General features: G+C 45.2%; 1 protein-coding gene across 2 annotated transcripts in view; it reads left to right on the forward strand.

Moving 5' to 3' along the window:
* Positions 1–105: 105 nt before the first annotated feature.
* Positions 106–21,964, forward strand: part of LOC135898658 (trichohyalin-like) — a 33,477-nt gene continuing 11,618 nt past the window's right edge. The window contains exons 1-7 of one of the 2 annotated variants that reach the window (XM_065427732.2): positions 106–530; positions 5,382–5,513; positions 6,049–6,318; positions 7,787–8,253; positions 9,352–9,406; positions 15,762–15,845; positions 18,661–18,887. In XM_065427732.2, coding sequence (XP_065283804.1) covers positions 506–530; positions 5,382–5,513; positions 6,049–6,318; positions 7,787–8,253; positions 9,352–9,406; positions 15,762–15,845; positions 18,661–18,887 — 1,260 coding nt within the window. In that variant the 5' untranslated portion in view covers positions 106–505. Of the gene's footprint in view, positions 531–5,381; positions 5,514–6,048; positions 6,319–7,786; positions 8,254–9,351; positions 9,407–15,761; positions 15,846–18,657; positions 18,888–21,964 lie in introns of both variants that reach the window. The other variant, XM_065427731.2, reaches the window with a different exon arrangement.

The following is a 21,964-nucleotide window of genomic DNA, read 5'->3' on the forward strand; positions in this document are numbered from 1 at the left end:
ACGTGGCGTAGACAAACGGAACATTTGCGCCGTTTGGCAACCGGAAAAATGGTTTCGGTTTATTTTTAGTTGGAGACACGCAGCGCCCAGGTATGCGGTGGCCGGAAAGCGAAGCTCGCGTCAGGCCAGGCCAGCCCCTGCGTGACCCTTGTGCGTGTTCGGTAGGTGCGCTGTGTTGGGCCCGTGCAGAGCTCAAAAGTCGTAGTTTACGCCGAAACTCACGTTTCGGCTCGGGTACATCGCCTCCGCAGCGAAGTACGGGACGTGGAAACGCCCGTAGACGCCGAAACGTGCAGTGGAAAAGCACCGCAGCGTGGGATTACGTCAACGCCGAGAGGGCGGAGCGGTCGACAGGCCACGGCAGCTCGCAATGGCTCGGCGATCGTGGAGGGAAGCTTGAAATCGCTAGCGACGACCTAGCGAATTTATTCTTCACCTTAGTTAGCCGTGGATCCCTGCATTGCTTCGAGCTGGCACGCCAGTCGTCGCCGATCGCTTCAGCGGTATGAGTGACTTGAAGGCGGAAATAGGTGCGATTGGTTGCTTTGCATTTTTCTTGCGGTCCTTCTACGTCCGTGCGTTGAAAGCGTCATCAAACGACGCCTACGTGTGTTTGCGTTGTGCTTGGCCGTGACATTTTGCCAGCTGCGACATGCCTCCGCGGTCCGTCTGATGAATGGTGTATTGAACGACGGCGTGTTTACAGTTTGGAAAGCGCGCGTGCTCGCAGTTTCAGAATTCATTTCACTTTCAAACAGAGCGACAGTGAAAATGCGAAGATAACGCCAGGAATGTTTTTTTTTTTTTGCTTCGTGCCACTTCCCCATAGTCACCTCCCGTTGCTTCGTGTGATCATTTGTGCCATCTTGTATTGTACTTCCGTTAATGAGAAAAGGTCCACTGCTTAGATTGCGGTTCCTTCCACCTGCAAGGTGCGCGATCGTCATACTTCGCAGATCAGCCGACATGGCTGGCAGTTTTCTCAGTTTACTGCAAGGCATCAAACACATCTTTTTTTTCGTATAGGATTGATTCTTTTCATCCTTACGGTGAGATTAAATAATCCACTTTGTCTTGAGAACATGCATAACATCCAACCTTTATTTGTAACTGTATGCAAGCTTTGGTTTTGAATGCAGTTCTGTGCCTGTGGTCAGATGTAAAGCGTTTGCTCAGCATAGTTTTTCATGTGTAGACAAACCTGTCCTTCACATGCACTAGCAAGTTCTGACTTGAGCATGTAGGCCGCCAGCATCGACATTTCAGCAATGTACTTTAACTTTTGGGACATAAGCTGGCATGCTGTTGTATAGGTCGACATAGCTTCATTCTTTATCGACCCATCATTGTGGCTGAGTGTCTATAGCATTCTGCTGCTGCGCATAAGGTTGAGGGTTCAATTCGCAGCCACATTAAAATGGGGGCGTAACGCAAAGACACTTGTGTACTCAGTTTTAGTGGTACTTTAGAGGAACCCTGGTGGTTAAAATTCATTGAGTACCCCTCTACGAAGGCTTTTTGGTACCTTTGCTTTGTGCTGCATTATGAGTACATCATGAAATTGCCTGTCTGCTAACATAAAGATTGTCGACGCCAAGGTTTACTAAAATGTCACTGCTAGGCATTCATGTCACAGAATCTGTGGGAATGTAATGTTTCTCATTTCTCTAGCATAAAATTTTAGACTATGCTTCTGCTTGAAGGGGCACAGACACGGAAATTTCTTGCTTGCTTTAGCAGATAGCTGCTGACCTCGTAACCACGGTACAGTACCTCAGTTTCTCTAATGTGCACAGAATGACTAATTATATTTTGATATGAACAGTTCAAGACATGCGCTTGGCTTTGCGGCATAGGTTGTTCTGTGCCAAACTTCTCTCTAGATCACGAAAATCTGAAGTGGTGGTTGCATGTCAGTCAGCCTGCTACAGTTGTTTCAAGCCTCACCATGACTGTTGTGCTGAATGTCAGGCACGCACCACATCAACCATTTTTTCGTCCTTTACCTTGCACGTCTCTGCATTCGCACAGGATAACTTGTTTATTTGATATTTTATTTACAAAATACTGCTAGCCATTTTTGCATGGGCAAATCAGGACTGGGAGGGAGCATTGTATCCAGGCAAACAAGATATAGTGCTTGTTAACGGTAAATAATACCCACATAGTACTATTATACATAATACTCAGGGGAAAAGAGTCAAAGCACACATGTATGCTCATAGGCAGATTAATGTGTGAAGACAACCGGTGGTCGCTTAAGCAATAAATGCAACAGGTAAAAAGAATATCAAGCAATGCCCATACACTCTTTGATAAAAATGTGTGGTAAATCATTCCAATCTGTTACTGTTCTGGGAAAGAAAAGTGCTTGCAATTATTTATGCATGCGAACATAGGCACTAAAATTTGCAAATGTCGATGCCTGGTATTCTAAGTTGAGAACGGTTGCAGATGAGCAGTGGGATTGAGCCGGAGGGCACGGTGCTGTAGTTATGAAAGAAATTTAACTCGGGCAAGTTTCCTGCTTGTTTCAAGAGCGACTATGTTATCAGTTTTCACCGGGTGTCTCAGATATCGAGCGCTGATTGTGATGCAAATATGTTTGAGTTCTGCTGTGCTGTCGCTTCTCTCAAATAGCAGTGCACCTTTCTTACCTTCGCTCGCCTACTTTCTTGGTGGGTACCTAATGTGCTCGGATTTTGGTGGACTTGATCTCTGCGTGACTGGCTTGTGACACCCTATGACCAAGACCTCTGGTTTTCGTTATGTATGGTGGAGTATTGCTCAGTATGCTCGAGGTCGTTCTCCGTTTGGTACACGTTTGGAACAGGTTGTGTTAAAAGATGGTATAATCAGTTGGTTGCTGCGCATGTGAGGAAATGAGCCCTCTTGCCATGATACCCTGTTCATATTACAAAAGGCACACAATACAAAGGACTACAGCTGAACATTTACTGAAACTTGTACGCAAAGAGAAAAAAACAGTTGTGGGACATTGAAAATCACACCTGTGTCAGGTGGGCCACGATTTTGTAGTGATGCCTTTTCCAATGCTGTCTTCCGGCGCTTTTCGCGTTAGTGAGTGGTCAGGAGATGCTTCGCCCAGGGCAGAATGTTGAATGCTGTCACCCACTAATGCGAAAAGCGCCGAAAGGCATTAGCATAGAGAAAAGGCATCACTACAATATCATGGCCTTGGACGTTCCCACTCTATCACCCTTAGAAAGCGCTTATGAACCATGAAAGCAACATGACTGTGGTGAATGTGGTTTACAGCTTCAATTCACTGTCATGCTGCACTAGAAAGGCATGCCTAGCATACAAGTTACCTTACGCTACCATAGCTACTCGAAAGTAGCTTAAACACAAATATAGGTTGACCCCTATATGTTGAAAAATTATACAGTCGAACCCAGATATATCGAATCTGAAGGGGATCACAAGAATGTTTGATATATAGGTAATTCGATATATCAAGTAAAAATATTATACAGAAATTTTCAAGAGGACTTTGCAGCTGTTTGTTCTGTACAATATATCCGGGTTTGACTGTAATGTGAATATAGGTCGACCCATATTTCTTTAGAAAAACTTTGAACTAGGTGCCCATTTATCTGCCGTAAGCTCAGCTACTTAAATCTCGCTAGTTGACGCCACAAGCTGCATCCTTGTCGGAACTGCCAGAGAAGTCGTCATCGGATGTTTGCAGGCGTCCTTGCCACCCGAAACGGGGTCGTCATTGGTGCTGTCAAGTGCATTGAATATGCAGCTTTGCATAAAGCCAGACTGGCTTTATGCAGGCACGAAGGAAGAATTTTGTTAAGGTGGCAACTTTGCTAGCTTTGGTCATGAGTATAAGCAGATGGCTAATCTTGTGTAACATTTATGAAAGAAAGAAGTTGACCTATATTTGAATAAATGCGGTGGTTGAATACGATACACCTCAGGCTCATGTTTTGTGATTATGGTTACACCAAATAAGTTGAATTTCTGTCAGCTTCAAAGTACATCTGCAATGTTAACAAGGCAGGATCATTTGAAACTGTTACTATGCTCATGCAGCCTAGTGTTAAGGCAGGGACTCATTTGGCCCAGTAATATTCGACACCAAAAGACTTGTCCTTTCTTTTATGCACTTTCTCCAAAACATTGAGCACTTTGCCAATCTGTGTCTTAACAAATTGCCACACACTGTTGCACTTTGTTGGCCTCTGCACATTGCTTTATTTTTCTTCAGCCTCTGTGTTGTCAAGATTGGATTCTGTTGTGTAAACAATAAATCGCACTCACACCTAAAGTCCTTCTGCAATGAAATAATGGATGCTTAAAAAGCTTACTTTCAGATAGTGTAGACATATAGCAGCCTCCACGAAAAATTTTACATTCAAAACACGATTGTATGCGTCACGAAAAGCTAGCGAAAGTAAACGTTTTTTGACACCTGAAGCAAAGAAAATCACTCGCCGAAAGGAGCACAGAACTTGGAACATTGAGAACCAGATGACCTCTGAGATTAGGTGGCACCCGTGTTGCATTAAGGTGTGCTGGGAGTTATGCCACATACACTAACCACCTGGTGCACGGTGCCGTCTGCCATGGTCCTTTTTAAAGGCTGTTTACAGAATGTGGACTCCACATAAGAACGCTTAACAGAAACATAAAATATAAAAAGGTCAGCTATTTCAGGTCTGTTGCGTTCAGAGAGCAGCTGTACAGCAACTTGAATAATACACGTATTGTGAAACATTGTGAAGAACAATGAAAGGAGTGAACCTGCTACATGACGATTATACTGTCACCGACAGCAAACATCCATACATCTTCACTAAAACTGCACATTGGCAGCAGAGGTCCAATCAAAAGTGTCTCTAGATGTATGTGGCACTTTTTAAGCGTCATTATTATCAGCGCTTTTGCTCTCCTGCTTTTATTGGGCGAACTTAGGGCCCAGAAAGACAAGCAATGCTCAAATCACAACATTAGCAACACGCCTAAGTTTCCAGTCACAGAATCTAATCCTGCAGGTTGAGTTTGTCTGCAGTTCGCATGTCTTGCCCCATGTTGCCGACTAATCATTGCAGCTCGCATATGTTAGAGAATGCAAAGCACTAATCGCGATGTGTGCACAATCTGATCGGGCATTCCTCAGCTGGAGAATGGGTAAAAACGTTCCAGAAATTTCTCTCACTGTAGGCAAGTCTTGTGCCATGCGACACCATGACAACAGTAGTACTACGGTGGGCTTCATAATCAGATTGCAGTTTAGGTGTGCAATAACTCCTCCCAGTTATTGGGTGGAGTTATTCAATAAATTTTTTTTTACCTGAGTTGCTGAAGCCCCTTTTTTGCACTCACGTTCCTCATTCTTCAAAATGCAGCGTGCCTGGAACTTGTCAACAAGATCATCGTACAATGCCAGCTACCCCACCCTCGGATTGGCAAGCTCTCGGCCCTCTCCCATCAGCTGGTCCTCATGCTGTTCAGGGCCTGCTGCGGCCTCGAAGTACCAGGTGGGAATGCATGCCAGTGAAAGCCGGAAGGGTTGGCTGGTAGATTAAAGGGACTCTGAAAGAAAAGGCTGAGTTAACCTGGATTGCTAGGTTACATTCCTAGAAACTGTGCTGTGTTTGTTCTAAGCCGAGGTGACTTGCATTTGCAGCGTAAGACGAATATTAAAATAGAACACCACTGGAGCAAGGTGATTGTGTCAGGAAGTAGTTGCACGTATGTCTCCTTAAAACACGTATCTGAGCACGTCATGTTTTTCACCACCTGAAAGCACCTTTTTATGTGCGCTTGAGTACAAATAACAATAACAAAAGGGGCAGGTCCAAGAAGCTTCGTGCACGTACATGCAGCGGCAACAATAACTGTTTCAAAGAAAGGCTAAGAAAAAGTAGCTGCTTTCCTGAAACCAAACCAAACAGTATAGTACTCTGAAAAAGGTTGTTCACAGTAGTGGTCCTCGGTCACTAATCAAGAGTGGTGAAACACCAGCAAAATCAAGCCGGGCCAGTCAGTTGTGGCGACGAAATATTTTTGCAGGCCTCATCGAGAACCCACGGACTCGTGAGGAAGAAGCGTTGAACGTGCAGGCAGCTCTCAACGTACTTGTGGATCGCGTGCTGCTGACATCTCTGCCACACATCGACGGCCACGATGTCGTCGCGTGCAACCCGCACGTCGTGTTGGACCTGCTCGAGATTCTCGTTGGGTGTCTCGACATGCAGGGAGCCTCCTCATCGTCTATGTCTTCGATGCTTTCGTCACCGGACTCGTCACTTCCCGCATCCTCCTCGGAACGGGGTGTACGCCGTACGTTTTCTTCTCCTCCAATTTTTGCTTTGTCCTTTTAGCTCCCAAGCCTGACGCATACAGCATGCTACAAAAGTGTGTGGGACGTGGGGTTTGTGAAAAAGCTGAATTCCCGTGGAGCGGGGAGGCATAGCCTCGAACTTAAACGTCTCGATCTGTAGTAACTTTTGTCATCTGCCCAGTTATCCATCAGTGAGTCGAATGAAATCGGATGCCTGTTGAGGTAGTAAACATGGGTATTGTGGGCACATTTAAGTCTAGAATTCAATGTATGTATTCATGATAGCAGATACAGTGACGATCATTGCTTTTTGATTGTTGTCTTTCTCCTGTTTTTTTCCCCCACTGTCTCATTTTGGCTTCATTACTATGTACTTGTTATTACTCATTCACTATTGTTCACTATACTCACTCACTATAATTATGTTTTTCAATGCTGATCTTGTACCGATTCTCGCTTTTATTGAGACAGCTTTGGTGACAGTTTTTTATTCTCTTATTTTATGTAACAGTGCAACGGCTGGCTTGGCCCCTGTGCATGTGGCCAGTCATTTCTGCTTTTTAGCAAGTAAATTAGAAGCACTGGTTACGCCCACTGCAGGGCAAAGGCCTCTCCCATACTTGGAGAAGTATGGGAGAGGCCTTTGCCCTGCAGTGGGCACAACCAGGCTGCTGCTGCTGCTGATGATGATGATGAAATTCAACCCACGTCCCGTAAACCTTTCTGGCCAGCTGCACTCGTCCTTGTAGGTTGTTTAAGGGTCACCAGAGTTGTGTTGTACTTCTCGTCCAGAGGGCGCCACTTTGCTTTTTTGCCGGCGTACGTTTTTTTTCAATTATCACACACAGGAATATCTGGTGCCACTGTCTAGCTGAGTTTCTCAGTGGGCACTGTGTCGCCATAGGAATGCTGGGGTGTGGGTGGTTTGGCTTGTCTTGAAGGTGACTTGGGGCTAAAGCATAGTCATGACTGTGCAAATAAAGTTTTCTTAGAATGAAACTTCAGGAAAAATTCACACAACCTGTAATACATCTTCAATTAATGTTTAATGTTTACTTTTGTACAGTACTAGCGATGACAACAAATACATGCTATTGAAACTGACGCATATCGAATGCGCACTTTGTCAGCTTTCCTCCAGCTCCAGCAGCCCACTGGCGCTGTGTAGTCGTGTAGCTGCACAACCAGACACGAGTGCCTCAAGTTCTGAGAAAAGCTTTCTTACATAGTAATACGGAATAAAACAGCATTGTACATATTGTTTTAGTAGACACTAGCACCATTGTAGGAGGGAGCGACAAGGTACACCCCCCCCCCCATGCTTCCCGCTGGTGCTGTGGGCTGGGAGAAATGAGTGCAGCATGCTCCCTACGGCAGCAAAAAATGCATCTGACGCCGGATGTTCTGGTGCAAGCTTGCTTTCGCATATGTCTCCAACCTTGCCTCTGCTCTACCTTTTCTATCCAGGTAAAGCTTGCCACCATTGCGGTGCCAACGGCACCGTGACGAGCCACTCGACACCTCGAGAGTCATACTCGGAGGATTCAGAGTCCCTGTACAGTGAGGCCTCCTGCTTCCTCTGCGACTACGTCGCTGCCAAAGCATGCAGTGCGGCTGCTCGTTCCACGTCACGTGCCTTTCCCGAGTGCCCGCCGCGAAACCTGCCCAGCTCAGATACGCCATCTCCCCTATTGAGCTATGTGACGACGGAATCCAGTCTAGATGACGTCGACGCGAAGAGGTTTGCAGACGGTGCCTCGGGTTACGTTAGGTCGAAGACCGCGTTGGAGGGTAGGAGGCAGGGAAGTCCGTACTGGCTTCGTGGCACGCCAAAGCTGGAAAACTCGGAGTCGACCGAATCCGACACCAGCGTGGAGGAGAGGCTGAAGGCTACTCTGGCAGAGCTGAGGCGGCGGTTGGCGGAAGTCGACAAGGTGTGTTTTTTTTTCTTCAGTTGAAATTATTTAATGTAAGAAGCACACCAATGGAAGAGGACAATGTAGAGAGAACATAAAAGAAGCACTGTCTTTCAAGTGAAAGTTTATTTAGAAAAACATGCTAATATACAAATGGCAAACTTAGAACAAATAAATAAAAGGCCTCCTAAGGTGATATGAACAAAAATATATATAAAAAAATAAAAGGCTCAAGTGCCATCCAATGAAAATCAGTTCTTTCATAGAAATCAAAGCTTGGCATTGTTGAAGCCTGGCTTGGACACAAGTTTTCGTGTTTTACTTAAGTCGTTCTCGTTTGTTTGTATGCTGCTTAAAATGCATAACCTTTAGTTTACTCTCTTCACCATGCTTCTACTGTTATTTGAAATTGTGCATTTCAGGAAAGACTTTGTGCTTGCATGACAAAGGGGTTACGGACTATGGCGTTTGGTGACTGTGATGTCCTGCTGGTCACAAAGTTACGAGTGCGATTCGCAGCCATATTTTGTTGGGGGCAGAATGCAAGAGTGTTTGTGTGCTCAAATTTAGGCACATGTTAGAGGACTCTGGGCGATCAAAATTTTGCCTGGGATGTAAAGCCCCGTGAATCAATGATCTGTCAACAAAAAGGTCAGTCCCACGATGATGCAGACTTGATGATTTAAAGGGGCACTGCATAAACTTTTGAGCACGGTAAGAAAACGTTTTCAATCTCTAGACAATGTTGCCACGAACATGCGAGCCAAGTTTTGTTCCGCATTCTTGCATGACCAGCTAAGGTAGCAGTATTTCCATATGCACGTTAAAGGTATGAATCAAAAGAATAATTAGTATAACTTCGTAATTAAGGAGCACATTGGAAACTCTCCTGCAATTTCAGCTCTCTGCCACTGCCACTTTAGGCCAGCAAAAATAATTTTATTTAAAGCTCTCTGCTTTTACCAATATGAGGCAGTTGCTAGAACACCCATTTTCTGTGTGTGTGTGTGTCTGCGAGTGGTGGGTATGAACAGGAATTCAAGGTATACTGGAGTATAACTCTTGATTTGTTGCAATGAGATTTCCTCTATTTGTTTTTCTTTTTCTCTTTACTAGCGTGCTGACGACGACAGGCCACTACGCAAGCGATCACGTCCGGTAAAGAAGTCAGGTACAGTTCTTTTGCTACTTCCTCAGTGCTTTACATCCTTCAGGATGGTGCCATTACCTTGAACATGCAGTTAGCAGTAGACAAGATGCGATAAGGCAAGAACGTCATCTTTCGTTATGTGTTTTGGTTGATGCATGCAGCACGAGTGGGGATAGTTTCCACACCAAGGTAAGGGGAACATGAAAAAGAGTGTTGATTGATTATCAAGTAACAGATGCTGTTCATCATCATCACGGACCTAATGATGATAATAGTAATGATGGGGACAGCTTAAGTATCCAAGCAAGGAAGGTTTCCTGTCTGCAATGCTTTCTATGGAAGAACTGTTTCATGTATTGCAACGAAAACTTGTGAAGGTAAGGTTGCATCAAATTGCACATTTATACGTGCACTTTGTGGGCATCCAGTTTGGGGTACACCACGTTCTGGTTGTGAGTGCGATTGGTGCACTGCAGCTGCTGGTTGCAGAAACCTGTCACGTTGCTTGTACTGCGGTAAATAGTTTAGGACCTGCGGCATCTTTTGTGTCCCTGGCAAATGTTTGCCTCGTGGTTGCCATCTCGCAGTGCTCCACCATGAGTCACCTAGACCACCGCACTGTTCCGAGGATACGAGCCCCTCAAATTCAGCCGCATGTGTTGGGTGTGTCGAAAAGTGGACGCTCGTTCAGGCTCCACTGGGAGCAAGGCAGAGCACTGCAGGGAGAATGCCCAGAGTACAAAGAAGGCGTTTATTTATGACTAGTTTGGCATTGACTAACTATTACACCCCATCTGCACCGGGCGCATGAGCCGATGCTCCCGCAAGTCAAGGGTGCCAGTTCAGTATTAGAGAATGCTGTAACAAGCTGCTATACGGGAAGATAGCTCCCAACAACCGTGCTACCAGGGCAACGTACCTTCAGCTCGGTATAGCCTCTGAGGGTGACCCGGCACAGTACAGCCGCCCATGTGAGCTGCATCTCTGGCGTAGCCTCCAGAACAAGAGCAGCGAATAGGTGTGCACCCACCTCGGGTTGAGGACCTTCGGCAAGGCTGACCAACAAAAGGGGTGACCGGGAGAGTCGGAATTCAATACGCACCATTTTGCTGTCCGAGAGCTTTTCCCTGTGCCTCCGCTCCCTGGATGGCTAGAGCCACCAGTAGAGAGGGGACATGGGTTCCCACCCAAACAGACCAGTCGAGTGAGCCCCTGGTCCATTTGGGGGTGAACAGCAGCAAGTGCTTTATGGTCCCACTGCTGTATAGTGCCCTCAGAGGAAAGAGAGAGGGAAAGCGTCGGCCCGCTTGCGTGAAGTTTGAAAGTGACTTCGCCGCACTGCGGCCCCTATGCCCAAAACGTGCTGTGTTATGACGCCGCGACAAAATGGACAAACGCAATCCCCACACTCTCCCTTCCTAAAATACTTTCCTACCATTCTGACGTGGGCAGACTAGTGGAGCGCTTGCTCAGCCCAAGCTAATCGTTAATTATTACCGTTAAATGCTGTCATGCAAAATATAAACAGAGTAGCACTATTATGGGCAATATAAACAAACTAAATGAAATGAACAATTACATTATACAGTTGAACCTCAATTTAAAGAACTTCAATATAATGAAATTCTCGATATAACGAAGTATTTAAGTTTTCATAATCTCCTGTCCATGGAACACCATGTAGTTAGAACCTCATTAAAACGAAGTGTGTTTGTATCCAATTTCAATATTACGAAATCTCTCTTCTGCAGCAAAGGAATGCTGAGACAATAAATGGAAACTTCCGTGGACACAGATAGTCAAATGATTGAATTACAAAAGGCTGCTTGCAAATGCACCTCTTAAATCGCAAGGGGCATGACAAGAGTGACCACTGAAGTGAAGCCGCAACATGTTCCGTATAAAGTATGATAAGATCTTATCACACCCCACGCCCTTTGTGCTTTAGGTGCGAGGGAAAGTGTGCAAGGGTGAGAAAGATGGTGGCTTCGTGAGTGCTGCCTCCTCATGCGAGCTAGGGGAAAGAGGGGGAGGGGAACGAGCTCGTAGTAACACGATCAAGCGCACTCAAGGAGCTGGGTAAGTTGGCGCGCGTATCGGCCATGGCTGCACATGGCTGTAAGCGCAGTTGAGCGCATGCACAGCCGCGCACCCTGCTTTAGAGGTAATCTGTCGCATGTGCAAAGAGCGGGTGTGCCCAGAGGGCGTGGCATCATGTAAGCTGTCTTCCCGTGCATTTAGTATTGAAGGTCGCGTAATCTCAAGTTTCGGTGACTCATTGGGAGTGAGAGGCAGATGAAGCATTCGCTCCCCGCTGCTGGCACTTTTTATGATAGGGTCGTCCCAGTGCAGGCGATGCTATCGGTCGGGGGGGCGAAGTGCATGCGAAAGTGTGACTGGCTTTGCTTCATTCTTACCGCCTATGTGAAGATATTGTCAACATGGCATGAAACTGTATCATACGTCGTCAACTCCCAAATTCATCAAAATGAATTGTTTTCTCATTCAAAGTTGTTTTTTTTGATTGCCCATTAATTCGGAAAGTTCTGCGGCCCCTTTTAGTGTAAGAAAAATTTATTGGTGACTGTACTTATTTGTATAAAAGCTTGAATTTCAATACAACAAAATTTTGACATAACAAAGCAAATTGTCGATTTTACCTACTTCGTTGTATCGAGGTTTAGCTGTACAAGGGTAGGCCAATACGAACACAAAATGCAGAACTGTCCTGATCGTGGAGCACAGTGTGCAGAGTGGGGAGCTTACATGCTCTGACTGCACGTGCCGGATGGCCACAGCGGCGGGCTTGAGCACTCCGAGCCGTCATGTATCCTGGGCACCACATCCACACCAGCTTCGACCTGTTCCGTGTGCTAATGCGCCGCTGCGCATGCACGGTCCACACCAGTCCCAGCTAGGGGAAGGCAAGACCACCTGCTCGGCAAGGGAGACCCTAGGCGAAGCTCTCTGGAAAGAACAAATAACATTTGTTAAGCCGGAATGCGATACGGCATGGTTTAAACAACATGTCCAAATCTACATCTAACTGCGGCACAATACATGGCCAAGTGGTTGCCGGTGACTTCTAATGGTGCACCGCGACAGAGAAAACAAAGAACACAGCAAAGACAGGCCACCTATTGTTCAGCCAGCACCTGCCATCGCACATCCCCATGGCAGAGAAAATTAAAACAGAAGACAGATGGGGGCACGATCGGAAGGCGCTGCTGCAGGACATCGAGATGACGGAAGTGTGCGTGCACCCGCTGAGGCCGGGACCCGGCTAGCTGAAGTAACCATCGGCCGGCAGCGGACGAAAGGGTCGCTGCCGGCAGAGAGGAACACGTACGCACCTTCTGATGCCCCGGTGTGGTCTCCTCAGACCTCGCCTTGCGCACGCATACCCGGACTGCATGCAAGCAGGGGCCTGAATCCCGCCAAAAACTCGGCCGATGGGGGAAGCCCATTGACCTTCCCATGGGCGGGATGTCAGCTCAGTGACAGTGTTTTATGACCTGCTGCCAATCCTATCCAGAACATGCCATCCCGTCCAGGAGAGGACATGGAGCTCTCAGAAACGCAACGGAGCAGCGTCACACAACTATTGCAAGCGCCTGATACCCCACAGCCTTGATGTTACATCTGAAACAAGAGAGCAGCTTACAGAAAAATGGGGCCTAAAGTGATTAGCAGTGGTACAATGAGAAAGGTTGCTGGAACCAGCATTTCGACAAGGAGACTTGTCAGCAAGTCTCCTTGTAAACCATTTGCCTTGGCAGCGTTCCTTGTTCTACCACTGTTAATGTTAAGTAAAATCACATGACGCATACCTATATCTAAGCTTCTTTCATGTGGTGCACTGTTTCTTGGTCGCAAGTGCAACCAGTGCGAGGAGCCTCCCTAGCCTTTGTAGTACTGCTCGCTATATATGAAATAGAGCAAAGTTGCTGAAAATTGTGCAGAGGACACATTTTGTAACTTATATTTGTCTGGTTCTGTAGTCATTTGTTATCACCTGCCCTGTTGAGTGGATGATGGCAGCGATAGCGGAGATGCAGCTACATGCAAGCCAATGAAAATGGGTGAAACAAATGGGGAATTTGAAAAAAATAATTACAGAATATGGTCCCAGATCTACCAGGGCCACAATTTTGTAGCCAGGCCTTTTTTTGATGCTAATGCTTTTCGGCGCTTTTCACGTTTGTGAGTGGTCAAGAGACGCTCTGCCCCGGGTGGAGCGTCTAACTTGACCACTAATGAATGCAAAAAGTGCCGAAAGGCATTAGCATCGGGAAAAGGCACCGCTACAAAATTGCGGCCCTGAATTTATAAAAAAGGAATGTTAACTAACCCCAAGCAAATGGTCACATCACTGTCACGTCCAACAAGCATGCCAGAGATGTGACAGGGCAGTTTTTAAACAGGTTATGACTGTGCTGGTGCTGTCTGTGGCACATCTTGGTACAGTGCTGACTGACTAGCACCACATTCTTGTAAAACTTAACTAAAGTCATGTAGCTTTTGTGGTATGACGGTTAAATAATGCTTTCTTGATGAAACCTTAGTATGGGATAAAAATAATGGAATGTAATGTTCAGGACAAAACTTCTACATCTTTGAAATGTGACAGCTGTGCACAGCCATTGTGCCAGCCACGGTGGTTACCAGCACCCGATTTGGATAATCACCAAATTTAGCAACTGCTTTTGATTTTCTGATTGGTCGGTGTTGTACGCGGCGGTGCTTCGTTACCCTACCAGTGCCGGTGATGTACTAGAGCACTGACCAGCGTCACTGGCATCCTACTGTTGAGGAGAGACCTTCGAGGAAATGCTCTCCCCTGACGGAAATCAGTTGCTGTGACAGTGGTACACGGTGTGGAGGATGGCTGGATCAGTGAGGCCTTGTACCTTGGTCACACGGGCAAATTTAATGACACTTAGAACAACTGAATGTTGCCACAGCAAACCTCACCTTGGCTGTGCATTTATTCGTGGGGAAGAAGAGTGTCATGTGGAATTAATGGCAGTGTTGATGGGCAAATCAGTAGACACAATACATATTTGAGCCAATGCCTACAAATTAACATTGTGTTGTAGTTATGATCAGATTATAGCATGAATTTTAGTGTTAGTGAATTAATACTGTGCAAAGCATTCAAGCTAAGCAGAGGAAGAATGGAAGTTTTCATTGCAGATGGCACAGGAGTGCTTATGAGATGTGAAATCTCAAAAAAGGTGGTTCCTGAAGTAATGCTGACCCTGCATTGCATATTCTACTATTTTTGAAACACTGCTATCAAGGCTACACACTTCAATACAATGAAGTGAGTTTGATGAGCCCACTACAGTAAACTCAGTTGTATGAACATTGGTTTAACGAGTAACTCAGAATAACAAGCTTTTAGAAAATCCTGGAAGTTTTTCTATGCATTCAATGCAAAAATATTTCAGTGAAATGAATTTCTGAAGAGTGAATATTTCATTTGATTGAACTTGATCAGTGGATCCGGGATCAATTTTGAAATAAGCTCAACGAAGTTTTCTGCTCTTCAGCACTGGCATAGCTGATAGCCCCCACCCCCAAATCGCCCCTCCAACAGTGGCTATGTGCAGTGTGACAGGGTGCTTGTTACCTGTGCTGAACTATCAGATCTGGAAATTGCTTCCAGTGATCGTCCCAAAGAAGAGTGCGACGAGGAAGATGCAGTGGCAGAGGCAGATTCAAATCCTGTCATTCTAGCCGAGGCTGTAGGATGCCTTGGAAAGTTGCGAGACTTTGTGTCTCAGCAACAAGCTGTGCCAGAGGAAGTGCACAGAAACATAGACTCTCTGGACAGCTCTGTTACTGCTTGTGCTTTAAGGGTACCAGTGTAAATGAAAATTACAGATTTTTTTTCAAAATGAGATAGGCAGCAATGCAACTGTTATGCACTATGTATATATTGATGTACATAACCACACAAATTGTATTTCACACTTTTCACTTCATGTCTGCTGTGCCGTATGCTGTTCCATACTCTAGTGAATATTCAGTTTAGTGAACTTTCAGCCAAGTCTTTGGATCTTTGGACTCTCACTCAAGTGAGAGTTCACTGTATCTGGCAAGTGTGTTCTACAGTGAGTGTCACTGATCCCTTCAGTGTGACAGCCTGTGAATGACACAAGTGACGAAGTTCACTTGCCAAAAGGGACATTAAATTAGCCCGTCAGCCAGGGATATGAAAAGGAGCAACACTGTACTTATTCATTATCAGCACAGACCAGCACAAGATCTGTGTGGAAGTAGATGTTATCAGAGCTTTGGCTCCACTCGTTGCTGTTTCTATGCATTTATTTCTTGGTTGCATCATTATTTTTCTTGTTTCCTGCTCCAGTGCTCCTGTCGCCTGGTGTTCGTGGCCTCAAGCGTGCTGGCAGCAGTGGTACCTCCAGAAAGCGGCTTCGATCCGAAACTGAAGGTAAGTTCTTTCCATGGTATCGAACCAAAAAAAATACCGGTTTGGTTCGGGTTGAGCTCACTCCGATTTTGTTCCAGGTCACTTCCAATTCAAAGAAATAACTATTTATAATGGTTTGCGAAATGGTTCAGCGCAGTAACCTTATCCTGCCCTATATTGTGAAATCCTCTTCAGTGCTATTGACTTGTCTGCATGGCGCATTTGCAGTCTTTGCCAGGAGATGCAAGAAATGGGAAAACTTAAATGTGGGAAGCAGAAACCCATGTTCTTACATGAATATCTATGAAGTTTTAATGTTGTACAGCTGTACAGCAGCCATGCACATAAGGACAGTCATCTTAGGCAGTGTCGTTGCAAAAGTGTGCAGCACGCAATGAGGTGCCCTGACGCATCCTCCCCCTTTACGACGTTTCCTTTTGTTGTCATCCATATTGAGCAGTGGGAAACGTTTTCGAATCGAATACGAGTATTCGAGAAAAACGAATATTGAATAGAATTTTGAATCGTTCTCATTTCTAAAAACGTGAAATTAAGAATTTCGCATAGCCTGTTCAGCAACAAAGGCGTGTTTACATTATTTGATACATATCCACCATGATAGAGTACTATCACGTCTGGTGCACGATGACATTGAAAATTAAAAAAAGAAAGCAACAGGAGGTCCCAGATGAATGTATAGTCGATTTCCGTTAATTCGATCCTGATGGGATTGACGAAACTGGTCGAATTATCCGGTGGGCTGAATAGAACAAAAGGCAGAAAAAACGCTGAAACTCCACTAATTCATTTGGAGAAAAGACGGGGAATGCGGGAGATGGAAATTCAAGACGATGAGCAAAACGTGAACAAGGTGAATGCAGGAGCCAACGTTTCGACAAGTGGACTTGTCTTCTTCAAGGCGACATATGCTTTCCTCGCCACAGCATATATAGGTGGGGTTCTTCTAAAGGGGAAGGGTGTGAGGCGGGAGGACGTGGAAGCGAGGGAAAATTTGTTAGCGTGTCGAATTGAGAGTAAAGAAACGCTGTGTACAAGGTCAAAGCCAGGGCCCCCACCCCGGTCTGTCAACACACGCGCGTTAGCCGGCGTGTCAAGGGCGTCTGACATGCCGGCTGACAAAAAAAAAAAAAAAAAAAAAAAAAGAGGAGAGAGAGAGAGAGAGAAAGGAAAGGGGAGAAAAAAAAGAAGGGGGGGGATATGCCAAGAAATCAAACTTGAAACTTGAGTCGGAGGAATAGTCGGCGAATTCATCGCTTGTATGGAAGAAACTATTTCAATGCGCCTAATGTAATCACAAGTAGAAAAATAATTGTGTTTGGCGCATTCGGCTTGCTCTGCCGGCCGCCATTATTGTTTTGGTGTCCCGCACTGACAGCAGCAGCCACCTGCTTGTCATACCGCAACAAATGTGGAATAACAAAAGAAAATGTTTTTTTTCATGGGAAATTTAACCCGCGTAATGATCGCAACCCTGAATTTTCGTCAAATTTTTGGACAAAAAAGTGTGATCATTAGGCGAGTAAATACGGTAGTGTTTTCTGAGAATGTACGAACCGGTGAAAAAGAAGAGTAACTGTATTGGGTCATTTTTCATGTTCTCGATTGTGAACGTTGACACTGGGAAATTGTACGTAACTGGATCGTATCGTGAGGTTCTATTGTATTTTGAAGAATAGCTTGTGTATTGAGCACTTATTTGCTCCCTATATGCTCGAAACATTCCATGCGAATCGATAACCATAACCATTATTTTTTTCATTTAAGGTGTGGTTTGGGTTTGGGTTCATTTCTGGATAGAATTCGAATTCTAGTTCGGGTTTGGTTTGGCAACCTGGTTCTTTTGTTTTTCTGAAGCACACTTTCTGCAGGAGCGCGTCAAGTGTTGGGCACAATATCTGGGTACATCCAATTTGGACTTACAGGCACCAGCCCCCACATTCACGGGCTACTTGTGGTACTTTGGCAAGCAAAAAAATGCTACAGAGATTCTGAGGATTGTCTACTAATGCGTAAGCATTCTTTGGCTCGGCTGTTACTTTGCTTTTGCTAACTTATGTTATTTGCTTATGCATGTCTACCCATTGCTTTTTTTGGAGCCAGAGAATGCATATGCATTAGTAAACAATTCTTAAAATTTCTGTAGCAGTATTTTTTTTATCGAATGCTGCCCTATAAAGTGTTTCCAATGCGCTTCTGAACACCTCCTTTGCTCTTCCTTCTGTTGACTATCTCCTAGTTCCTGTCGTTGTTCTCTGTGTTCCTTCTGCCGACTATGATATTCCTGTTGTCGTTCAGCGTTCCTTTGCTGCTTCTCCATTTCGCCAAGCTTACGTTTCTTTGGTGCCATTGTAAGAACATGTCTCTGCATATCCGACCCCTTCAAGGCAGTTGTATAAACTGAGCCTAGCCACTATTACAATGCATCTTTGCCAAACCACATCTACCAGTCAGTTATTGTTATCATATTATACTCTTCTATTGCATCAAATGATTATGTCGAGGTGAAGGCGACTTGATCATTTTTCAAAAATCAGTTCTAAAGCTACTCTTCATCTACAGTTACACTATTATAATGATTAAATGCCTTAACTTGACCAGTTATGCATTTATTTCTCAGTTACAAGGGGCTACAGGACAGACACGACTTCGCCAGGGTACTCGCCAAAGATTGCTTATGCATTAAACAGAATTGGACAACCTGCTGATTGATCAGTTCAAAATAACAAGTGTTTTTTCGTATGTGTACTTTCTGTGATAATTTTGATAATTTGCATTGAGCTGCTTGAGCAGAAATGTTGTGAACTCTTTTCAGTAGTCCCAGAAGATGAGTCTTCACCCGATGTCAACATGTCACCGCATGCTGAACGCGTGCTTCGGCGCTTGCACGAGCAGCATGTGCGATTCGCCGTGCAGTCTAGCTCGTCGGCTTCAGATGTGGCTGTGGATGCAGAGCGGCTGCAGCGGAAGTATGAGGAGCTTCAAGAGAGGCATGCCCGCATGATGGATGCACTACAGAAGGACCTGGCTCGCTCCCGCCGCCTGGTGAGAAATGCTGCGATTGCCTGTTGTCACAAATTAATACCCCCATTGCTTTTGTTTGATCCAGCTCATAGTACATCTGCTGCAGAATCTGGATCACTGTGCAGGCCAACATTTTAAGGTCTAAGGTTTAAGGTTTTAAAGCCCAGGCCTGACTGGTGACTCATCCCAGGCCTGACCTTCTAAAAAGTGGCTCTACCTATGCCTAGTCTGGGCCTGCATCGGATTCTCAATACCGAGCCGAGCCCAGCGGCTGCATATGATGGGAAAAGGGAGGGGTTCAAAAAGTTGCTACCAGTTCTATGAGGCAAAGGTCAGAATGGAAAAGTTCACTAATGTTCATTAAAATGATATATACTTAGTTTCAAACATAGGAGGCAACCCTATGAATGCTAGAGGGACTTCTCTCACTGCTTGCACTTGCACCAAAAACAGTGCAAGCAGCGTGAATGAATATATGAATTGAATATATAGAATACGTATGCGTCATATAATTTAGTGAACATAAAGTTTCATACTTTTGTATAGCTAAATATGATATAATTATTATGTGAATGGCATCATAGATCTAAGCCTGTTTGCCACCAAATGAGTGTAGTGAGATGTTTCTGTGACGAGCGGCCACAATTCACCCCTTGCGCTTGTGACCAAAACATAATACATTGCATATAAAATACACAGAGTGGCAAAATCAATGCAGCATAGACTGCTTATAGTGCAAGTTGCCACAGTCACGAATTTCTGCACTACAAGCAGTGCCGCACTATAATTAAAACAACATTTTTAAAGGCATGTATGTGCAAAACATGTAGACCAAACAGCCACTTCTGTCCGTGAATCGTAGCGTATGACTGGAATGTGCCCTCACTTTCGTTAGTGTGATCGTTCCTCCATTTTCCAAGTGCTGTACTGCCACTGCAAAGTGTTTTATTGGCTCTGGACCAAACCACAACTTTGACCGTCAACTCCTGACGAGATGGGCTGGTTAGGCCCATGGTTAGGCGTCGGGTGGCATGCCTTCATGGGAAGCATGCCCTTGATATATTGTAACATAGGTTGAAGACAGAGGCTGGAAAAATAAACACCATCTCTTTAATGGCGGGCCAGAAGAAGAACGGGCAGATAAAGCACTTCATCATCTTTCCTGGCGTCGACCTTTGCATGCGTCTTCCTTCAGTGCGGAGGCCCCATGTCAATGTTTCAATTGCCCCCCATGCGAAAAGCAACCGTCTCAGCCGCGTCAAAAAGTTATTTCAACAAAGTTGATGGCAAGAAATGGAGCTCCTGAGGTGCAACATTCATGTATGCGCATAATACAGCTTCATGTGCACTACATGAACAACTTTAGCACGAGGACAACGGCGGAGTGAACCGGGGCAGAACTATAGGGCACGACTTTGTAGGTTATGTCACTGAGACTGCGTGTAACCTTGCAGAGACCAAAATACTGGCGCAGCAACTTTTCCAAGAGTTCCCGGTGACGAATGGGCATCCAGACCCACATGCAGTCTCCGGGATTGTAATGGACATCGCGTCGACCCTTGTTGTATCGAAGGGTATCTGTACGCTTTGGCTCCAGATACGATGCCAAGCAAGCTAGCGTGCGTCTTCAGCTCTTTGTACGAACTCTTCCACGTGGTCAGGCTATTATCAGCCACAGGTAGCATGGTGTCATTATGTCTGCACCCGTAGAAGTATACACATTGATCTGGCATGTGCATTGGCTATATTAACGGCAGCGCACATGAATCAGAGTTCGCGGCTGATTGGCTGGCAACTAGCCTGAATGCGTATCGCCAAAAAATTTTGGTATACGTGCACATACTCTATAGCAGTGTGGGGACAATGTTCAAGACAGGAATTTGTGGAACACAGTTTGCGCTGACAGCGTCATGGAGTCAAGGTCGCACTTCGACGACGCACATGCTGATGGGCCAATGCGAAATGCACTCATGGCCTTTACACTTTTTCCCGTGGTGCTGCAGTCGTATTCCAGCACCGTGGGAACAAAACAGCCAGTTGATTTTATCGTCAAAATTTGTTTTCCGGCCTGCTTGATAATTCAGACTTTTTTGAGACCCTGTTCATGTGCAAAAACATCAGTCAGCAACTGTATTTATTTTCTGCACACAAAATGAAGAGCCAGAGAGAAGCAGTGTGCACGAGTTCAGTGCAGACTACACACCATTGACAAATGGTCAAAGCCAAAGGCTTCACCGTTGCCTAGGCAACCCTTGCACACCTGCTGATCCAGCACGCTGCCGCCACATTTCTTCTTTTCTCTCCGTTCCTTGTTCGCTCGCTCCTCGTCTACTCCTACTCCTCTTCCGCATTGCCCTCGTCACTCTCCCCTCGGCTGGCACGCCTTGTTGAGAAGTGCGCTCGCTGCCTTACTTGTCTGCGGGATCTTTCAGCAACTGCATTATAATTGGTATTTGATCTTGCACAGCTGCACTATAAGTGTTTGTGTATACATTGAGTTCTTTTGGAAGAGAAATGGGAGTTGTGAAAGACCGCATCATATGTGATCCTACACCGTAAGTGGTTATTCATGTTATAAGTGGAGCTGTACAGTCGAGCCTCAATATATAGCGAACACAAATATTTATTAACAGTACCTTGGAATCCCGAACGAGGGGGGTTTTATATGATGGTGGGCAGGTTACAATAATTTTCATTGATGCAGATGTAATCAAAACAGTATATGTATGTATAAAAAAAACAATACAAGTTGGCAAAATGAAAATTACGTATCAGTCCTAGTTTGTAAATGGTAATAACAAGCAAAAACAAGTAATTCGAAAATATGCTTACAGCTAAAAATTAAAGTGGCACTGAATCTAAAAATGAACAGAACATGCAGTTTACGTTCCAGAAACATTTACTAATGTTTATGTTGTGCAAACAAGTAAAAATAAAACCTCGAAAAGCGTGGGTGGTACAGCTGTGCAAGAGTGCTACATAACCAAAATTCAGTTTGAGTTATACATTAGTTCGAATTTGCTAGTTTCAACAGTTAGGGCTTGACTAGCTGTATCTGGCAATAGCTAAAAAGCGCAAAGCACATCGATCAGCCTTTG

The sequence above is a fragment of the Dermacentor albipictus genome, chromosome 8 (assembly GCF_038994185.2).
Source record: "Dermacentor albipictus isolate Rhodes 1998 colony chromosome 8, USDA_Dalb.pri_finalv2, whole genome shotgun sequence".
In the NCBI taxonomy this organism is placed as follows: domain Eukaryota; kingdom Metazoa; phylum Arthropoda; class Arachnida; order Ixodida; family Ixodidae; genus Dermacentor; species Dermacentor albipictus.